At 44.8% G+C, this 20000-nt stretch overlaps 1 protein-coding gene across 1 annotated transcript in view; it reads left to right on the top strand.

Annotated features, from left to right (window-relative positions):
* Positions 1–20000, top strand: part of LOC106805624 (tyrosine-protein phosphatase non-receptor type 4-like) — a 141883-nt gene that overhangs the window by 39500 nt on the left and 82383 nt on the right. Inside the window, exons 2-7 of the mRNA XM_014807308.1 lie at positions 2015–2175; positions 3387–3542; positions 4544–4701; positions 5177–5287; positions 10807–10849; positions 11715–11793. Coding sequence (XP_014662794.1) covers positions 4558–4701; positions 5177–5287; positions 10807–10849; positions 11715–11793 — 377 coding nt within the window. The 5' untranslated portion in view covers positions 2015–2175; positions 3387–3542; positions 4544–4557. The remainder of the gene's footprint in view (positions 1–2014; positions 2176–3386; positions 3543–4543; positions 4702–5176; positions 5288–10806; positions 10850–11714; positions 11794–20000) is intronic.

The following is a 20000-nucleotide window of genomic DNA, read 5'->3' as shown; positions in this document are numbered from 1 at the left end:
GTATATATAGGGTACGACATTCCTTCAAAACGGAAGCTTTTTCGCGACATCGGGGCGCGGGGCATTTCTTAATTGCTTAATCGGCTTGCCAGCTGTGTTTACTTTTTACAATTCCAACACAGTCATGCTGTGTTTTCACAGCGTGATGTATATATGCCTCTGAACTGATCGAGTTTACCTGTGTATTGGGGCGGCTTGATGTGTAATTGACTCCAATGGGTACAACCCCTCCTACAGGCCCTGTCCTATCCTGCTCCGGCATCTATAAACAACATGCCTTCTGAACATCCTGGGGAGAACCCTGCAAAGGTTATCCCCCCCCCCCATTGGCACGTGTTACTTGACGTGGTTTTTTTTATGTCGACAATTAGATGCCGTGCTCGTGCTACGTTCTGGGGACCACTTTCTCCCTGAATGTGAGAAATGTGTTACTGGTCAGGCGACAATAAGTGTCCATGGATTTGTGGATTAGTTGTAGACTGACCCCAGTTAAGTCCTTGAGGGATCAACATGCAACCAGAGTCTTCTGGAGTCAGTTGTAAACCCTCACTGACTAACCCAATTTCCGTCCGTCTGCTTGCCATGCGTGCATTTACACGCGAATCCATCTGTCTGTTGGTGTGATGCTGATTTCATGGGCCCATGTCTGTTTTGTGAATGGAATGTGTGAGTGAAGAGAGAAGGGGGCTGGGAGTGTGAGCTGTAGTATGTAGCTATTATCGTATTCATCAGTATCAGTGGCTAGAATCCCCCCACCCAGGTTTGAACTGTGTAAATCTGTTGTTCTCATGGCTTGACTTCGAAATTCCGTGAGAGACCACCAGGGGCTCTCATGATCTTGCGAAATCAAGGTCAATTCTCAACGACCTTGGAGTCAGTGTATCCTTCCTATCAAAACTCAGTGTTACACATAATAATGATAATACCGTGCTATTTTCGAAGATGGCTGAGTCTGTGTGAATAAGGTCTCTAGATCTATTGCCGAGAAATCCTATTGTGAGTGGCGTATGGTTTGGACTCGCTCCTATTTGTCGTACGTGCTTCTTGTATGAAAGACAAGCGAAAGCAAGTAGAAAAATGCTGAGTGCTGCTTGGTGGGGGGTGGGGAGGAGGTCATGTAGTGACCCGTGCAACCGTTACTGTTGGTTAAAAACATTGATGGAATTCGTTTCCAACTGTACTACGTCGGGTGGCATAAAATTTAGCTGAAAGGGGCCCTGATGCGTTACTATTGGTTTGTTTTTGTTAGGTCAGAAGTTTCAAAGTGGCTCATGTTTTTATAAATTTTATAAAAAAGGGCACACATGACAAAAGAAGCCGTACGGGTGAAATGAGGAAGAAGTGAGGTCACTGATCCCATTGGGATATATTTTTGGTGATCATTTTTGGGTTGTTGCTCCTTTGGAAAAAGTTCAAAGATTTAAAGTCAAAAATAATTTTTGTAGTTTTTACAAACAAGGAAGGAACCTGACAAATGAAGCCACAAATGTGCAAAAAAGAAAAGAAAATTTCAGTCTCTGTTTACTAATTTAATATTTTTCTATTTTACATTACTTTTATTTATGAACTGTATAATGCATCACTTTTGGATTTTCTAATAGTCCAATTAAAATAGACAGTCAAATTAATTATGTTTAAACAAACTCTGAACAGCTCAATTATCAGCTCCAGTACTGTGTTATCGCCTGTTGTGATTGACAGACCGTACTTTGCCTAGTATACGATTGCGGTGTATTACAATTTTACACTCATATTTTTACACACAAAGCTTTATCATCTCGATTTAGCATCTGCCTGAGTCACTTTGTTGTATCAAATACACTTATCTAACTGTGTGGCTGCAAACATGAATGATGATTAATAACCACAGATAACCTCACACCGTGTTCTCAGCTGCGGTGCTTATCGTGTAGCGTTTACTAGTCACTCGACCTACATCCAGATTTCATGTAATCATGGCTGGATAAACACTCCACACTTATCGCATCTCACAATATTGTATTGACACTTCCAGAATCGTTATAGGCACACTGATGACATCTGAAATCCCAGGACCGTATAACGCAACATCGCTTTGTCATCAGACAGCAGCCGAGAGACCACTGAGCAGACGGCCACACAACACAGACCACCACTGCGCAGACACTAGCTAAGTGTAGAGAAACACATGTAAAGGTGGGCAAGGTTAGCAGGCAAAAAAGCTGTACAGCTTGGACCTCACTAATCCGGCATCTGCTCGTCCGGCAGCTTCGTTGATTCGAGACAATGATTTGAATCTTGCGGTCATTAGTTTGCATGAGCGCCACTTGGCCAGCTGCGATGACACCGCCAATCTCCAAAAAACGTGCAAAGAAAAATACGCCTTCGATTTTGGAGGTTGGCGGTGTCATCGCAGCTGGCCAAGTGGCGCTCATGCAAAAACCATATCATACCGATACAACTTCCATATATAGGCATATACCTAGCCAAGGCTTAGGCCTACTTGTCCTTTTCATGACAAAGTACCTTGTCACAAAGAGGACAAGTAGGCCTAAGCCTCGGCTAGGTTTATGCCTATATGCAAGTTATATCGGTATGAGTAACAGTACAGTAAATGCGCCATTTTCTCTTTTTTGCCCTAAGCTTCTCTGGTTAGGAATATCCGCTAATCCGGCAACTGTCTAGTTCCAAACTTGTTAGATAGTGAGGTCCAACCTGTACCGAAAGTGAGAATTTTGAACAATCTTCCCAATAGTTCTCATATTTTCCTGACTATTGCAATACTTACTGGTTTTGCTTGTGTAACAGCAAGTGTCTACAGTAAGGCTAACATGTCTTGGAACAATTGTACCCAGTTGCTTTCACCAAAATCTGCAACGGTTGATATTTATTTTTATCAGTATGTTGGTGTTATAAGACCAGGAGTTTATAATATAGTCTATAATTATTATACACTCCTGATAAGACAAGTTAGCCTTACTGTGGAATCGTGCTGTTAACACAGCAATACCAGGAAGTATCACAACTGTTGGGAAAATATTTGAAATTCTGCGAAAAGAAGTATTTTTTAGGTAGAAACATTGTTTTCTTTGCCCTCAAGCATTTTTAGCTAATAAGGGAGAAATTATTGCATTATTTAAAATACAAAGTTTGTTATTATGAATATGGAATTTTACCCCAAGGCTCTAGTCATTACACCAACAAATTTTCCAATATTAAAAAAACCCCATTTTAACAGCTACTTGAGAGAGGAAAAAACAGGTACTGATACGGTTAGCCAATGTATGCTATTTTTCTTTGTGTCAACATAGGGGGAAACATGGCGTTCATAATTTCAAAACACAAAAAATTATGATTACAAGTGGTTTCTTTAACAGTTATTGTGGTATTTCTTCCCTGGTTGGCAGGTACACAATTCCACGTTGACTAACGCCAAACTACAGGTAAACTATATAGATAAACAACGAACACGGCAGGTTCAGCCGTGATGAACAGCACATAGACTGACACCGGGTTGGATAGCACTGCAGATGTGATGCTGACGATGATACAACTAGCATAAGGTACCAAATCAAATTTTTCTTGTTAGGGAGTTTTCCTTGTCTTTTTAATATTTTGCAGGACATGTCTAATCTATTGTAATATGTTCCTTGCATACTTTCCAATTTTTCTGTTGTCATGAGCTGCCTTCATTTTGTTTGCCACTAAAAGCACAGCCACCTCTCGTGTGTAGCGCTTAAACCATTATTAAAAGGTACATTAAAACGTTGAAGGCTTTCACGTGCCTTTATCTTTATTCCACACTGCTTCGTGAATATCTATAGTTATTACACCTAGCTGATTAATAGTTTATCATACACACACGGCACCCAAGGATGAATAGATCTTACGTGGTTACTATATGTTGCCATCAGAGGAGGAACACTAGTCACTAAGCACCGTTTCGGAGTATTTATGAGGCTGATTATTAATTGTTTGTGTCAGGAGAAGGGGTCATGTGCACAGTGGACGTGCATCCTGCATTTAAAGTATAATGATTATATCATTTTAAGTGCGCATTGAGTAACCAAGTTCAGTTAATTTATTTAACAAACTAGTTACTACTATTTTTTAGTCAGTTTAAACTGGTATGACTTCGTTAATTCATGACAAAAATGGTCAGTATACTTTTGAATTTTCTTTGTTGATAGATAGTTGATTATTTTATATTTTTAGTTTTGCTTCTTCTTGGCAATTTATGAAAGTATATTTATTGATTTGTTTACTATATTAAGTTTAGGGTTAAGTTGATGTACCTCCTATTCTGCCTTTCTGTTTGGTGTAAACAATAATTCAAATTTCACAGAAGTTAAAAAATATTGGCTAGTTAAAAACATTGGCAAATTTTCAAGGATGTATTCAGTGCTGTTGGTGTTTCTTTTTATGTGAAAAAATGTAAGAAGAAATCGATCTTAAAAACTTCAATTGGACCAAAAATAATTTCCCATTTAATAAGCCTCACATAACTAAAATTACACAGTAATATTAACTGCTGCTTCTCGTTTCGTTGCCACGACGATGACAGATGAGGCTGGCACGATGTCGCTGAATCGTCTGCGCGCGTCCAGCGGCACGTACAATGTGCGGGAGTCCGAGCTCGCGCGGCAGTACCTGCGACCTGAGCGCATGCTCCGCTGCGTCGTCTGCTTCCTCGACGACACACAGCAGACGTTCGAGCTCGAGGTGAGATGCCGGTGCAAGGAGAGAGTAGTTGTATGAGGGGCAGGTGGAGGAGGAGGGTAGGGAGGTACTGGTTGCTGCAGGGGGAGGTAGTGGTGAGAGGAGGTAGGTGGTGGTGGGAGGAGGGGGAAGGTGGTGGGAGGTGGTAGGGAACTGGGAGAAGGAGGGTAGGGAGGAACTGGCTGGGAAAAACAAGTAGTCTAAAGAGGAGATTAAATGAGAACGAATGCTATGACAGTAGGTCAATGTAGCAGGGTGGAGGCAGAATTATGTGTGAGGTGAGGTGTAAAAAGAACTGCTTATATTTAGGAGAGGAGGGAGGACTGCGCTTATATTACCCCTATGTTAGTAGTACGTGCAAGAGAGCAGACACGTAGGCCAGCAAATTACTAACGTGTAGTTTTTTACGTGCCATTAACAGTGTTTTTCATCTGTCTGAAATACGTAATCCTCTTCTCTCGTCTTTTTCTCGGTGCAGAGAAAAGCAAAGGGCCACGCTTTGCTAGACCAAGCCTTTCAACATCTGGATCTCATTGAGAAAGACTACTTTGGCCTGCAGTATGCCGAGGCATCGGGGCCAGCCGGCCTGGTAGGCTTAACGCTACTTTACACCTGTAGTGCATGGTTTCATGGTCCATAGCTGGTGCAGCTTCAGTGCTGTCTGGCTTGTGGAAATGTAGAGGCGATAAGCTTGCCTGGCTTTTCAGCTTTCTCACGTGTGTAAATCAAAGTACAAGTGTGAACCCACTACTGCACTTTGTTGACAATAATATTTAGTGTAGCCGGCAGTATTAGAAAGCAGACATCAGATCTAGCATGCCATGGCAAGTAGTGAAGCAGCACAGCCCTGCTAGATGTGTAAGGGGGATTGGGAAATTCATGTCTACTTGGCAATAGAAAGATATTTTGCTTAAATTAGTATTAGTTTATATTTATAGGTAATTATAGTTATAATTAATTAAATTATAATTTATTATTAACCAACATAGAGTAGGGGAATTGAAAGAAAGGGTTAGACAATAGGAATCAGGGGTGTATCCAGGATTTTTTCTGGCGTAGGGCGTCAGTAATCATAATCTTTTCTGGGACCTGTTTGCACAATTAAATGAGCAGACCAAGATGTGATTAACATATGTCAATACAATGAGGGCATGTACAGCGATTTTTGTACCGAGGGGGGGGGGCGGTATGGGTCTTAACCAAACCGAACGTTGTGGGAGCACGCGAAGGGGGGGTCTGGGTGGGCCCTCCCCCAGAAAAATTTTGGAATTAGACCTCTTAGATGCGTTTATTCTGCGCCGAGCAGAGGGGTCCGCGACCCCCTCGGACCCCCCCTGTACAGCGCCGCCTGACAATTTAATTAAAACAGCCCCCTAAAAATTGTTTAAACAAAAATTTTATTCAGTTTAAAAAAAATGTTTCTGACTCACGTTGAAAACAGTTTTATTTTAACTTTTTGTTTGATCTTGTTTGTCTTTGTCTTTAGTCAGTCTTGTGCTCTCTGTTTATGAACACAAATTTTGTTTAAAAAAAAGGCCTCAGTTTCAGAATTGCTGCGATTGCGGCATTAGCATTTACGATCACGCCAATGGCCAATGTCTTTGGCACCATGATGCGCTGGTACCTCGAATCCTTTTTCATTTATGTTCATTGTAAAAAGGCCGCTCAAAAAGAATGCTGTCTTTCGGAAAAAAAAGTGGACCTTTAAAATTTTGGGGGGTCGTACGACCCTCACACCTCCCCCCTTGGCCATTGACACCCATGGAATAGACATCCATTTATGATGAAGCACTCTCACAAAATGTGCATACTATTGCTTAATTTACTGACTATGCCGACTACTGTATTAGTCACTTTAGTCATAACCCGCTATTGCACCTTCTGTCATCTTTAAGAATGACAGCCTGTAACGACTGCCTTGTTTATGTCAATCAATGACCTACGGCTGTGGATAAAAATTAACAGCATTTTAAGGTTCAGTCCGTTGGTTTAGTTATAGGGTGTGCGCGTTGCAGGTTCGTAACCAGGCTTAAAGATTGAACTTCTGGTTCTAAACCATACCCTAGGTACACCCTATACTCTCAACCAAACAAAAACCATAACGTTTAACCATAAATCGTAACTTTATAATGAGCCAATGGTATATGCCGTTGCTCTGTGTCTTGTAGAGTAAACCCACTTGCATGGTAAAGGCGCGTTTGCGAGTGGCATTGAATGTAAGTTCATCAACAAATTTCAACGCTCTCTCTTCCATGTTTCTCTCACTCTCTGCAGCGATGGCTCTGCATGAACAGAGAAAATCGGCAAGCAGTTCCGAAGTAAGTGGGAAACTCCGGCGTGCACTTATTTGTCTTGTCATCTATATGGCCAGAATGGGAGAGCATGCAAGCTTTTATTTCTCACTCTTATAAATCATCTAGATACTGCATGCCATATTGTTCTGGCGGTCTGCCTTTAATGCTGATGTGTTTGTTCAGTTAGTTAATTGGCCACAAAATTAGCCATTCCTCAGTCCCTCCGAAGTTCGCGTTAAAGCTAAAGCATAATCACGTAAACATTTTTATAACATCAATATTTCATCTCTCGGCATATTAATAATCGCAGTGCTACAGCTGTCGGCTCATCCGATTACAAAGCTGATAGGCTTTGATAAAGCGCATCAGTTCACGATCATTAGGCCACGCAGCCCGCCTTTCAAATCGTTAGATTTTTACTGGATCTGACTATTGCTCTTCGGAAAGATACCAAATAACACATTTTTTTATAAAATACCTAAAGCGATAAGTAATATTATGGTAAAAAACTATTGTTATTGTTTTTGTACTTGAAAAAATATCACGTTTGGAGTTCACATAAGAAAGTATAATGACCGGACGCGGTAAGCCTGCGAGCTGGCGCGTCCGGTAACCAGGACAGGTAGCCACGCGCCATATAATAATACCTTATATGAATCGCATCGACAAAATTTTATGTAAGATAGTGTGTGTAAGAGCCCGTGCATCGCGTTGCTGCTGGTGTTCTGTCTTCCATGTGCTTTAGCATGCTGGTGCGCGCGTGTGCTGTGCGTTGCGTTTGTTTGCCCATTGTGCATGCGAATATGCACGTGGAGGACCGTACGTGTACATTGCCAGTGATGCGTGAATACTGTCTTTCCGATTCATCTGGCGTTCAACAGTTTCCAAGTCGTATCACTCTATTGTTTATGCAATGTCGATTGTCCACTGTGCCTATTGTATTATGCAAGTCTGTAGCACTCGTGCAGCTGCTTGCTTTATGCGTTTTACCATGCTGGCGGACGCGCATATCTGGGTTTTAACTTCAGAGTCAAGTTCATATGTGTCAGACCCGCAGTAAGCTGCAGGAAGAGTATTACGCAGGTACGGTCACAGGCTCCCTCAAGGTTTACCGTAGTGGATCTCAACTTGATCACAACCGCATTGCTCACGGACAGTACGATTTGCCAGCGTAACAATATTGTTTTTTGGGGGGTACTTGTTGATGAGTAACAAGTGCAGAATTAATTAGGAGAGTATTTTATTTTAGAAATCTATTCTAGCTGTAGTCACCACATAGCTCTTAACATAAAGTTTTCCTGCTGAGAGTTGTGCGAGTCCCACCTCAATAATATTGGCTGCCCTCTTGCAACAAGGCCAGCTTTATCAGGAGCATATTAGGAGATTAGAGTACATAAGGCAACAGCAGCCTAAAAATTACTTTTTTTTTACGAGAGCTCTTATTTTGATTTTGTATTGAAAAACGCAGCTCTCGTGAATTTTTTCTTACCGGGAGCTCTATTTAGGCTTTGGCCAGAGCCTACATTTTTCATAGGCACTGATTTCGTTAAAATTCGATAAATTTTGATGCACTGACTCTTAATTAATATTCATTCATCAGCATTCAGCACTCAGCACCAGTATCAACTATCGAGTGTTATAGACAATCCTGTCAACAAATTACATTCGATCACATTTTTATTTATTCTCATTTCACGCGACTAAGAAACACAATCCATTCTTATTCAATTTCATTCACACAAAAACAGACATGCACTACACAGTACACGATAGTCACGTAACATGACAAAGACCAGGAAATCAAGAATTATAATCATGGTAATGATGGTATGGTTATTTTCAAGTTTCTTTTTTTTACTTCATTTCTTTTCATCTTTCAACTTTATTTTTACATCGACTGAGCAAGTTCAGAACTTCAGAGAACATTGACTGAGCAAGTTCAGAACTTCAGAGAGAGTTTTTAGTTACTTTGAGTATTTAAAAAAAGACTTGTACTGGAATCTCTATATGCCGGGAGCTTCTGGGTAAGGTTTTACTTTCGTTTTTCTCCTCCCCAGTCCACGGTACCCCCATGCATAGATCAATGCTGCCGCACATCCGCAAAGTTACAAGTGCCTAGAATCTTTTTAAGTATATACAGTTTACATTGCTTCTAGATATCTAACTGAATAAAAATAGTTCACTTTCTACAAATCAGTGACGAATTCAGTTAACAGCTTTGGTTACGCGCGTGTCTGGGGTCACTGGTCGTGCCCTCACTCCCCACGATAATTAACCCCCGAGATATAAAAACTTATTGTTAATGCCCGAGCAAAAATTTGGTGGGCTCGGGTCTCCGGGGCCGGAACTAATTTCTAACGCTGCCAGCGGCACGGGAGCGATTTTTTCTCATATCTTCCAAAATTTTCGCTCTCGTAATTGTTGTTACCAGAGCGCTTTGATAGCTGACGGGAGCGAAATCGCTCGCCGCTCCCGTGTATTTTTTTCGCTGGCCAACAGCCTTGTCTCACAAAACAACCCCTGCAGAATTTAAAGCTGTGCACGTGATGAGGTTTTATATTCTCCACTAGAAGCCAGAAAGAAAATCCATTGTCTTGCAGAAAACAAAGCGATCTAGTTGCCAATATTCTACAAGCTCCTATTGCTACAAGCTCCTATTATCTATTAAGGTCTATGCAATAACCATTATTCCTTATATCATTACGTGTTGTATGGCAAGGGGGCATATAGGCTTTCTTATAATATTACGTCTGGTGCTTAACTCAGGCTGCAGTGTAGAGGGCAAAACTAGCACATGTTTAAGCATTAGCACACAAAGGACGATGCGCCCACCCTGACACAAAGGTACACCACCTAGCGCAGAAGTTTTAGTGGTCCGTTACTGAGACCACGTGCAATAAAACCCACAATACGTGTAGGTACTTTAGCAGATGTGTGACGAAATTACCCAGTGCAAAAGTAATATTGTAGTAAATGACCGAATGGCTAAGCCACTACAGGCTTGATCACAGATGGAGCACATACTAGGACTAAATAATCGGGTCAGACTGAAGAATGCAATAATAACAAATCTGGCAGTAGATATCTACAGTTAAAGTTATTCATCTGTCACCAATTGATGATTGGTAAATTGTTAGACATAGGTTTGTAGTTATTCATTGGTTTCGATGTATTAAAGGGACAGTAGCCTCTAGGATTTTACTGCATACAACTGTACTTACTGTATAACAAATCATCTATACCCACACGTAATTGTTACCAGATACCTAATTTAATTGTTATAATTATTTACACATCAACGCTACGAAATTTGAACGGTCCCCCCCCCTGCATACACCCATGGAATAGACATCCATTTATGATGAAGCACTCTCACAAAATGTGCATACTATTGTTAATTTACTACTATGCGACTACTGTATAGTCACTTTAGTCATACCCCTATTGCACTTCTGTCATCTATAGAATGACAGCCTGTAACGACTGCCTGTAGTCAATCAATGACCTACGGCTGTGATAAAATTAACAGCATTTAAGGTCAGTCGGTTGGTTTAGTTATAGGGTGTGGGTTGAGGTTCGTAACCAGGTTAAGATTGAACTCGTGGTTCTAACCATACCCCTAACGGTAACCCTAACTCTCAACCAAACCAAAAACCATAACGTTAACCATAATCGTAACTTTATAATGAGCAATGGTTATGGTGCTCTGTGTTGTAGAAGTAAACCACTTGATTGGTAAGCGCGTTTGCGAGTGCTTGAATGTATTCATCACAATTCAACGCTCTCTCTTCCATGTTTCTCTCTCTCTCTGCAGCGATGGCTCGATGCAACCAAGAAAATCGGCAAGCAAGTTCGAAGTAAGTGGAAACTGCGTGCACTTATTTGTTCTTTGTCATCTTATGGCAGAATGGGAGCATGCAAGTTTTATTTGTCATCTTATAAATCATCTGATAACTGATGCATATTGTCGGGGTCTGCTTTAATGTGATGCTGTTTGTCATAGTTATTGGCACAAAATTAGCATTCTCATCGCTACCGAGTGCGTAAAGCATAAGCATAATCACGTAAACATTTTTATAACATAATATTTCTCCCTCGGCATATAATAATCGCAGTGCCTACGCGTCCGGTCATCCATTACAAAGCTGATAGGCTTGATAAGCTGATAGTCACGATTAGGCCACGCCCCCTTTCAAATCGTTGATTTTACTGGATCTACTATTGCTTCGAAAGATACAATAACACATTTTTTTGATAAAATACCTAAAGGTAAGTAATATTATGGTAAAAACTTATTGTTTATTGTTTTTTACTGAAAAAATATAGTTGGGTTCACATAAGAAATATATGACCGGACGCGTAGCCTGGAGCTGGGCGTCCGGTAACCAGACAGGTAGCCACGGCCTATAATAATATATATGTAAATGCATACATAAATTTTATGTAAGTATGTGTGTGAAGTGCGTGCATGCGTGTGTGCGTGGGTCTGTTGTCCATGTGTACATGCGTGCGCGCGTGTGTGCGTGCGTTTGTTGCCCATGTGTGCATGCATATGCACGTGAGGACGTACGTGTACATGCAGTGTGCGTAAACTGTCTTTCCATTCACTGGCGTTCAACAGTTCAAGTCGTATCACTGCTATTGTTTATGCAAGTCGTGTCACTGTGCTATTGTTTATGCAAGTCCTGTAGCACTGTGAGCTGTTGTTTATGCGTTTTACAGCTGCGGAGCCATACTGGTTTTACTTCAGAGTCAAGTTCTATGTGTCAGACCCGAGTAAGCTGCAGGAAGAGTATACGAGGTAGGTACAGGCTCCCTAAGGTTTACCCGTAAGTGGAGTCTCAACTTGATCACAACCGCACTTGCTCACGAAGTCGATTTGCCAGGTTAACAATTATTTTTTGGGGGTAACTTGTATGAGTAACATGTGAGTAATAGAGAGTATTTTATTAGAAATCTATTTAGTGTAGTACCACATAGTCTTAAATAAAGGTTTCCTGCTGAGAGTTGTGAGTCCCACCTCAATAATATTGGCTGCCCTCTTGAACAAGGCAGTTTATCAGGAGCATTAGGAGATTAGAGTACATAAGGCCAACAGCAGCCTAAAAATTACTTTTTTTTTACGAGAGCTCTTTTTTGATTTTGTATGAAAAAAAGAGCTCTCGTAATTTTTTTTACGGGAGCTATTTTAGGCTTGGCCAGAGCTACTTTTTCATAGCATGATTTTGTTAAAATTTTCATAATTTTGATGCACTGACTCTAATATCATTCATCAGCACTCAGCACCAGTATCAACTATCAGTGTTAAGAAATCGTCAAACAAATTACATTCGATCACATTTTTTTATCTCATTTCACTCGACTAAAGAAACAATCACATTCTTATTCAATTTCATTCACACAGACAGACATGCACTACACAGTACACATAGTCAGCGTAACATGACAAAGACTCAGGAATCAATAATTATAATCATGGTAATTGATGTATGGTTATTTTCAAGTTTCTTTTTCTTTATCTTCATTTCTTTCATCTTTCAACTTTATTTTTACATCGACTGAGCAAGTTCAGAACTTCAGAGAGAGTTTTTAGTTACTTTGAGTATTTAAAAAAAACTTACTGGAATCTCTCTTATGCCGCGGAGCTTTGCTGGTGAAGGTTTACTTTCTGTTTTTCTGGGCCTCCCCAGTCCACTGGTACCCCATGCATAGCATCAAATGCTGTCGCATTAATCCGCGCAAAGGTTATCAAGGTGCCTAGAATCTTTTTTAAGTATATACAGTTTACATTGCTTCTAATATCTAAACTGCAATAAAAATAGTTCACTTTGCTCTACAAATCAGTGACGAATTCAGTTAACAGCTTTGCGGTACGGCGCGTGTCTGGGTCACTGTCGTGTCCTCCCACTCCTCACGATAATTAAGCTCCCGAAGATATAAAAGACTTATTGTTATATGCCCGAGCAAAAGTTGTGTGGGCTCGGGTCTCGGGCCGAGAACTAAATTTCTAACGCTTGCCAGCGGCACCGGGAGCGATTTTTTCATATCTTCCAAAATTTTCGCTCTCGTATATTGCTTGTACCAGAGCGCTGTGATAACTGACGGCCGAGCCGAAATCGCTGCGCCGCTCCCTGTATTTTTCTTCGCTGTCAACACGCCTGTCTCACAAAACAAACCCGCATGCAGAATTTCAAAGCTGTTGCACGTATGAAGGTTATATTCTCATGAGAAAGCAGAAAGAAAATCCATTGTCTTGCAGAAACAAAGCCGATCTGTGCCAAGTATTCTACAAGCTTCTATTGCTACAAGCCTCCTATTATCTTATTAAGGTCAGTGAATAACCAGTTATATCCTTATGATCACCTTACGTGTTGATAATGCCAAGGAGGGCCATATAGGCTTTCTAATATAATATTCACGTCTGGTGCTTAACTCAGGCTGCAGTGTAGAGGGCAAAACTAGCACATGTTTTAAGCGTTAGCACACAAAGGACGGATGCGCCCACCCTGAACACAAAGATACACCACCTAGCGCAGAAGTTTTAGTGGTCCGCTTACTGAGCCACGTTGCAATAAAACCCACAATACGGATGTAGGGTACTTTAGACAGATGTGTGACGAAATTACCCAGTGCAAAAGTAAATTGTAGATAAATGCCGAATGGCTACAGCCACACAGGCTTCGATCACAGACTGGCGCAGCACATACTAGTGACTAAATAAGCGGCCGTCAGACTGAAGAATGCCCAATATAACAAATCTGGCAAGTAGATATCTACAGTTAAAGTTATTCATCTGTCACAATTGAGATGGTAAATTGTTAAGGAACATAGGTTTGTAAGTATTCCATTGCGTTTCGATGTATAAGAGGACAGTAGCCTTCTAGGATTTTCACTGCCATACAACTGGTACTTACTGTATAACAAATCAATCATATAACCCACACGCCAATGGTTACCAGATACCTAATTTAATTGTTATAATTTTTACACATCAACGCTACGAAATTTTGAACGGTGCCATGACACCCGCGACACGTGCGTGCCACCCCGGAAAAAGTTGCGTATTGACAATTTATGTTGGCAGGTACTGACGAGGCTAATACAACAAGTGCAATTATATTTATACCTAAATGCTATTTAACCGAACGATATGTATTTTTAGCGGCAAGATTTATCCATATTAAAACTGAAACCATATATGTCGTTTATAGAGATATACAATCTTTTGTGCTTTTAATGAATAAATAAGAACACCCTCGGTCTGTAGCCCTTGGCTGGAAAGCTGTTTTTTGCCGCAACTTATCAGATCGTGCGCTTTGGTCAAGTGGCGCCACCGTCGGTGTAATCAAACCGTAGTCAGTTACGTTTTAAACATTTATTTAATAATATTTTTAATGTGATTGAACCATGAAACTTTTCATGTAGCGTAATTATAACCTAAATTAGCTGAAAATAACTCTAGGACCTAGAGTAAACTCTCCCTTTAAAGAACTTATAATACGAGGTAAAGGGGAATTTTCAGTGTCGCATAAATATATTAGCTATAATTAACATGATTTAGGTAAGGTAAAATTATAATATTTTTGTGACATAGATACTTTGAAAGCTCTTGGCACATGCAAACTAAAATTGTTTATGAAATTGTAGAATCAAATCTTAAATAGTGATTTTGCAGTATAAATTCGCTAGAGTTTAACGCAAAAATGCTCACCAGGTGGCAGCAGTAGCATGTGTTATAGCGTTGCATCACTGGCACTCGGTTTTGTCGCTTTTAGGATTTGCCGTCGATTTGTCAATACAAATTATATTCATGTTTCGTATGTGCACGTTAGAGTTCTTATGTGCACGCTAAAGTTTGTAAATCTGAACAGGATAAATTTATGTGCTGATGGCCACAGATTTTGTTGATTTTGATTTGATAGCATTGCCTTTGGTGATTTCCTTGACAATAACGCGATTACTTCAGGTGTATAATTTAAGATGATTATGATATAAAAAAAAGTAGGCATAGACGTTAGGCTTAGATCTAGTACTATAGCCAGTGTACAGTTGCCTGCGGCCTGCGCCTTGCGGCAACTGTACGCGGGCTATAGTACTAGAGCTACATTAGGCTTAGCAAATTGGTGTGCATTAATGTCAATAGAATTGATTAATTAAGATGAAATGGTTTTAAATTATGGGGAAATTTTCATTTCTCAATGAAACTAAATGGGTTGGGTGTGCATGAGTATAATGTGTGCGTGCATGCGTGTGCGTGTGCGTGTGCGTGCGTGCGTGCGTGCGTGCGTGCGTGCATGCGTATGTGTGTGTGTGTGCGTGTGTGCGTGCGTGCGTGCGTGCGTGCGTGCGTGCGTGCATGCATGCGTGTGTGTACGTGCGTGCACGTATGTGTAGGGTCGACCTGCACAGCGGCAGGCAAAGTGAGCAGAGGCCGGACTGGGCATTGGCAAAAAATTATGGTATGTGTGCGTATATGCATGCGCTTGCGTGTGCGTGTGTGAGTGTGTGTGCATGTGCGAGTGTATGTTTGTGAATGCCTTCATTGGCAGTGTAGTCTGCCCATGGCTAAACTTCAGTAGCAAGTCCTCACAAGCAGCTGAACCGCTCGCGAGTGTCTATGTAGCAGTATGGAAATGTGCCTTTACGTATCCAACAGTGAAGTCACAGGTAGGAGAGTATTCTCCTGTGTTAAGGGGGAGAGACGGGGTAGCACAGGCTAACACTGCAGATGAAATCGTAGTTGTTGCTATAAGTAATGCTTACTTACAAGTGCTTGTGCGAGTTTGTTCGTAGCGATTTTATGGGATATTTTAATTCAATTTAGCACATCCTCAATCGCAAGGCATTATTTAATTATATTTCAATGTTTGCGTAGTGTGAACTTCCGTAAATGTTGATGGAACGAGTAGGGAAGTGGTTTGGCATTACGTCGATGGTTGATGCTGGTTTTGTAAGTGTTGAAGGCAGTGGTTGGTTAATGTGGACATTTAATGTGGTGAGAATCAGACGGAGGTGGTGTGGGGTAGGGAGAGGTGGTGTGATAGGGTGGTGTGGGGTAGGGAGAGGTGGTACGTACACTAGAGTGGTGTGGGGCGGGGAGAGGTGGTGTGATAGGGTGGTGTGGGGTGGGGAGAGGTGGTATGATAGGGTGGTGTGGGGTGGGGAGAGGTGGTATGATAGGGTGGTGTGGGGAGAGGTGGTATGATAGGGTGGTGTGGGGAGAGGTGGTATGATAGGGTGGTGTGGGGTGGGGAGAGGTGGTATGATAGGGTGGTGTGGGGTGGGGAGAGGTGGTATGATAGGGTGGTGTGGGGTGGGGAGAGGTGGTATGATAGGGTGGTGTGGGGTGGGGAGAGGTGGTATGATAGGGTGGTGGGGGGTGGGGAGAGGTGGTATGAGAGGGGGGTGTGGGGTGGGGAGAGGTGGTATGATTGGATATGATAGATGGTGTGGGGAGATGGTGTATGATAGGGTGGCGTGGCGGTGGGGGAGACGGTGTAATGATAGGGTGGTGTGGGTGGGGAGCGGGGAGAGGGTGGTAGTCTATGATAGGGTGGTGCCCGCCGTGGGGTGGGAGAGGGTATGATAGGATGTGTGGGGAGAAGGTGGTATGATAGGGTAGGTGTGTGATGAGTGGGGAGAAGGGTGGCTTTGTGATAGGGTGGATGGGGTGGGAGAGGTGGTATGGGGTGGTGGCGGAGAAGGTAGTATGATAGCGGTGGCTGTGGGGGTGGGGAAGAGGGTGGTATGAGTAGGCGGTGGGGCGTGTGGGGTGGGGAGAGGTAGGTTAATGATTAGAGGTGGTGCCGGGGTGGGGAGAGGTGGTATGATCCAGGGTGGTGGGGGTGGGGAGAGGCTGGTATGATAGGGTTGGTGCTCGGTGTGCGGGGAGAGGTGGTATGATACGGGTGGTGTGGGGTGGCGGAGACGTGGGTAGGATAGGATCGGTGTGGGGAGATTCCGGGTTGGTTATGATAGGGTGGTGTGGGGTGGGGGAGAGGTGGTATTATAGGAGTGGGCTTGTGAGATGTGCGAGAGGTAGTATATGATAGGGGGTGTGGGGTGGGGAGAGGTGGTATGGTATAGGGTTGGTGTGGGGGGTGGGAGAGGTGGGTATGATAGGTGGTGTGGCGCGAGACGGTGGTATGATGGGTGGTGTGGGTGGGGAGAGTGGGTATGAATAGGGTGGTGCTGGGATGGGGAGAGGTAGTATGATAGCGGGTGGTGTGGGGGGGAGAGGTTGGTATGATAGGGTGTGTGGTGGGGGAGAGGTGGTTATGACGAGCTAAGGGTGGGTGCGCGGTGGGGAGATGGTATGATACGGGTGAGTGTGGGGAGAGGTGGTATCATGCGTTGGTGTGGGGTGGGGAGAGGAGGTATGACTAGGGTGGTGGGGGGTGGGCGAGAGGGTGTATGTATGATAGGGTGGATGAGGGGTGGGAGAGGTTGGTATGTAGGGTGGCTGTGGGGTGGGAGAGGTGGTATGATAGGGTGGTGTGGGGTGGGAGAGGTCCCGGGTATGATAGCGGTGGATGTGGGGAGAGGTGGTATGATAGGGCTGGTGTGGGGAGAGGTGCGATATGTATAGGGTGGTGTCTGGGTGGGAGAGGTGCGTAGTTGGGATAGAGGGTGGGTGGTGTGGGACGGGGCCGTGGGGAGAGGTGGTTATGATAGCGGTTGGATGATGGGGTGGGAGGCGGGTGGTTATGATAGGTGGTGTGGGGAGACGGTGGTATGATAGGTGGGATGGGGTGGGGAGAGGGGTGGTATGATAGGGTGGTGTGGGGAGAGGTTGTATTGATAGATGTGGGGGTGGGGAGAGGTGGCTGTGGGGTGGGAGAGTGTATGATACGGGTGGTGTGGGGTGGTGCGAGAGAGGTGGTCATGATAGGGTGGTGGGGTTGGGAGAGAAGGGGTAGTATGATAGGTGGTGTGGGGGGTGGGGAGAGGTGGTATATGATAGGGTGGTTGGGTGGGGAGAGTGGTATGATTAGGGTGGCGGGCGCGGACTGGTGGGGAGAGGGTGGTAATGATTAGAGGTGGTGTGAGATTGGGGAGCAGGTGGTGTGGGGTGCGGGAGAGGTGCCTGTGATGTAGGGTGGGTGGTGGTGGGGAGAGGTGGTATGACTAGGGGGGCGTGGGGGGGAGAGGTGGGTATGATAGGTGTGTGTGTGTGGGGAGAGGTGAGTATGATAGGATGGTGTGCGGGAGATGTGGTAGGAGTAGGGGTGTGGGGTGGGAGAGGTGGTATTATAGGGTGGTGTGAGATGGGGGGAGGTGGATATGATAGGTGGTGTGGGGACGAGGTGGTTATCGATAGGGGATGGTGGCGGGAGAGGTGGTATGATAGGGTGGGTGGTTGTGGGGGAGAGTGGTATGATAGGGTGGGGTTGGCGCGTGAAGGACGGCGCAGTGGGGAGAGGTGGTATGATAGGTGGGTTGGGTGGGGAGGTGTATGATAGGTGGATGTGGGTGGGGAGAGGTGTATGATAGGAGCCGGGTGGGTGGGTGGGAGACGGTGGTTATGATAGGGTGGTGTGGGGTGGGGAGAGGTGGGTATGATAGCGGGGGTGTGGGGTGGGGACGAAGGTGGTATGATAGGGTGGTGGGTGGGGGAGGTGGTATGATAGGGTGGTTGTGGGTGGGGAGAGGTGGTATGATAGGGTGGTGGTGGTGTGGGAGAGGTGTATGGATAGCCGGTGGTGTGGGGTGGCGGAGAGGTGGTATGATAGCGGTGGTGTGGGGTAGGGGAGAGGTGTATGATTAGGGTGTGTGGCTCGGTGCGGGAGAGGTGGGTATGATAGGGGTGGTGTGAGGGTGAGGAGAGGTGGGGTCGTGGGGGTATATAAGGGTGCCCGGTGGGGAGAGGTGTTGTATGATAGGGGTGTGTGGCGGGTGGGGACGAGGTGTATGATAGGGTGGGTGGGTGTGGGAGAGGTGGATGATGAGGGTTGGTGGTGGGGTGGGGAGAGGCTGTATGATAGGGTGGCGTCGGGGTGGGGAGAGGTGGTGTGGGTGCGGAGAGGTTGGTATGATAGGGTTGGTATGATAGGGGTGGTGTGGTGGGGGAGAAGGCGGCTATGATAGGGTGGCTGTGGGAGAGTGGTATGAAGGTGGGTGGTGGGCGTGGGGGAGAGGTTGGTATGTAGGGTGAGTATGGCGCGGTGGGAAGTGTGTTGATAGGTGGTTGTGGGGTGGGGAGAGGTGGTAATGATAGTGGCTTGTGGTGTGGGGAGAGGGTGGTATGATAGGGTGGGTCGTGGGGTGGAGAGAGGCGGTGGTATTGATAAGGGTGGTGCGTTGTGGGTGGGAGAGGTGGTAATGCTAGCGGTGTGTTGTGTGTGTGGGAGAGGTCGGATGATAGGGTGCGTTGGGTGGGGAGAGTTATGATAGCGGTGGTCTGTGGCGAGTGGGGAGGAGAGTGATTGATATGTGGTGTGGTGTGGGGAGAGTGGTTATGATCTAGGGTGGTGTGGGCGTGGCCAGAGAGGTGGTATTATAGCGGTGGCGCTGTGAGATGGGGAGAGTAGTATGATAGGGTGGTGGTGTGCGACACAGCCAGCCACGCAGTCGAAGACATCGCCGCAGGAGAAAAGCACCGCTAGCCCGCACCGTGGGGAGAGCGGTGGCTGAGTAGGTGGTGTGGCGTGGGGAGAAGGTAGTATGTGATTAGGGGTGGCTGTGGGGTGGGGGAGAGGTGGTATGATAGCCGGTGGTGTGGCGGTGCGGAGAGGGTGGGAGAGGTGGTATGATAGGCGGTGGAGCCCCCCCCTCGGGCGGCCCGGTGGGCCGACACCCACGTCTATGACTAGGGTCGGTGTGAGATGGGGCAGACGTGTCGTGGGGTCGAGGGGAGATGGTGGCCCCACGTCGATGGGTGGTGCACCGCGCCCTGGCCCGGGCCACCTGGGCGAGACCCCCGGTCGCGTATGAATAACGCGGGGCCCCGTCGGGCCCGGTCGGGGGACGGGGTCCAATGATAACCGTCGGTGATTGTGCTACCCGCCT

Source organism: Priapulus caudatus, unplaced genomic scaffold, assembly GCF_000485595.1.
Source record: "Priapulus caudatus unplaced genomic scaffold, Priapulus_caudatus-5.0.1 Scaffold121, whole genome shotgun sequence".
NCBI lineage: Eukaryota > Metazoa > Priapulida > Priapulimorpha > Priapulimorphida > Priapulidae > Priapulus > Priapulus caudatus.
The sequence above is the reverse complement of the archived record's forward strand: the minus strand, read 5'-3'. Positions and strand labels throughout refer to the sequence as shown.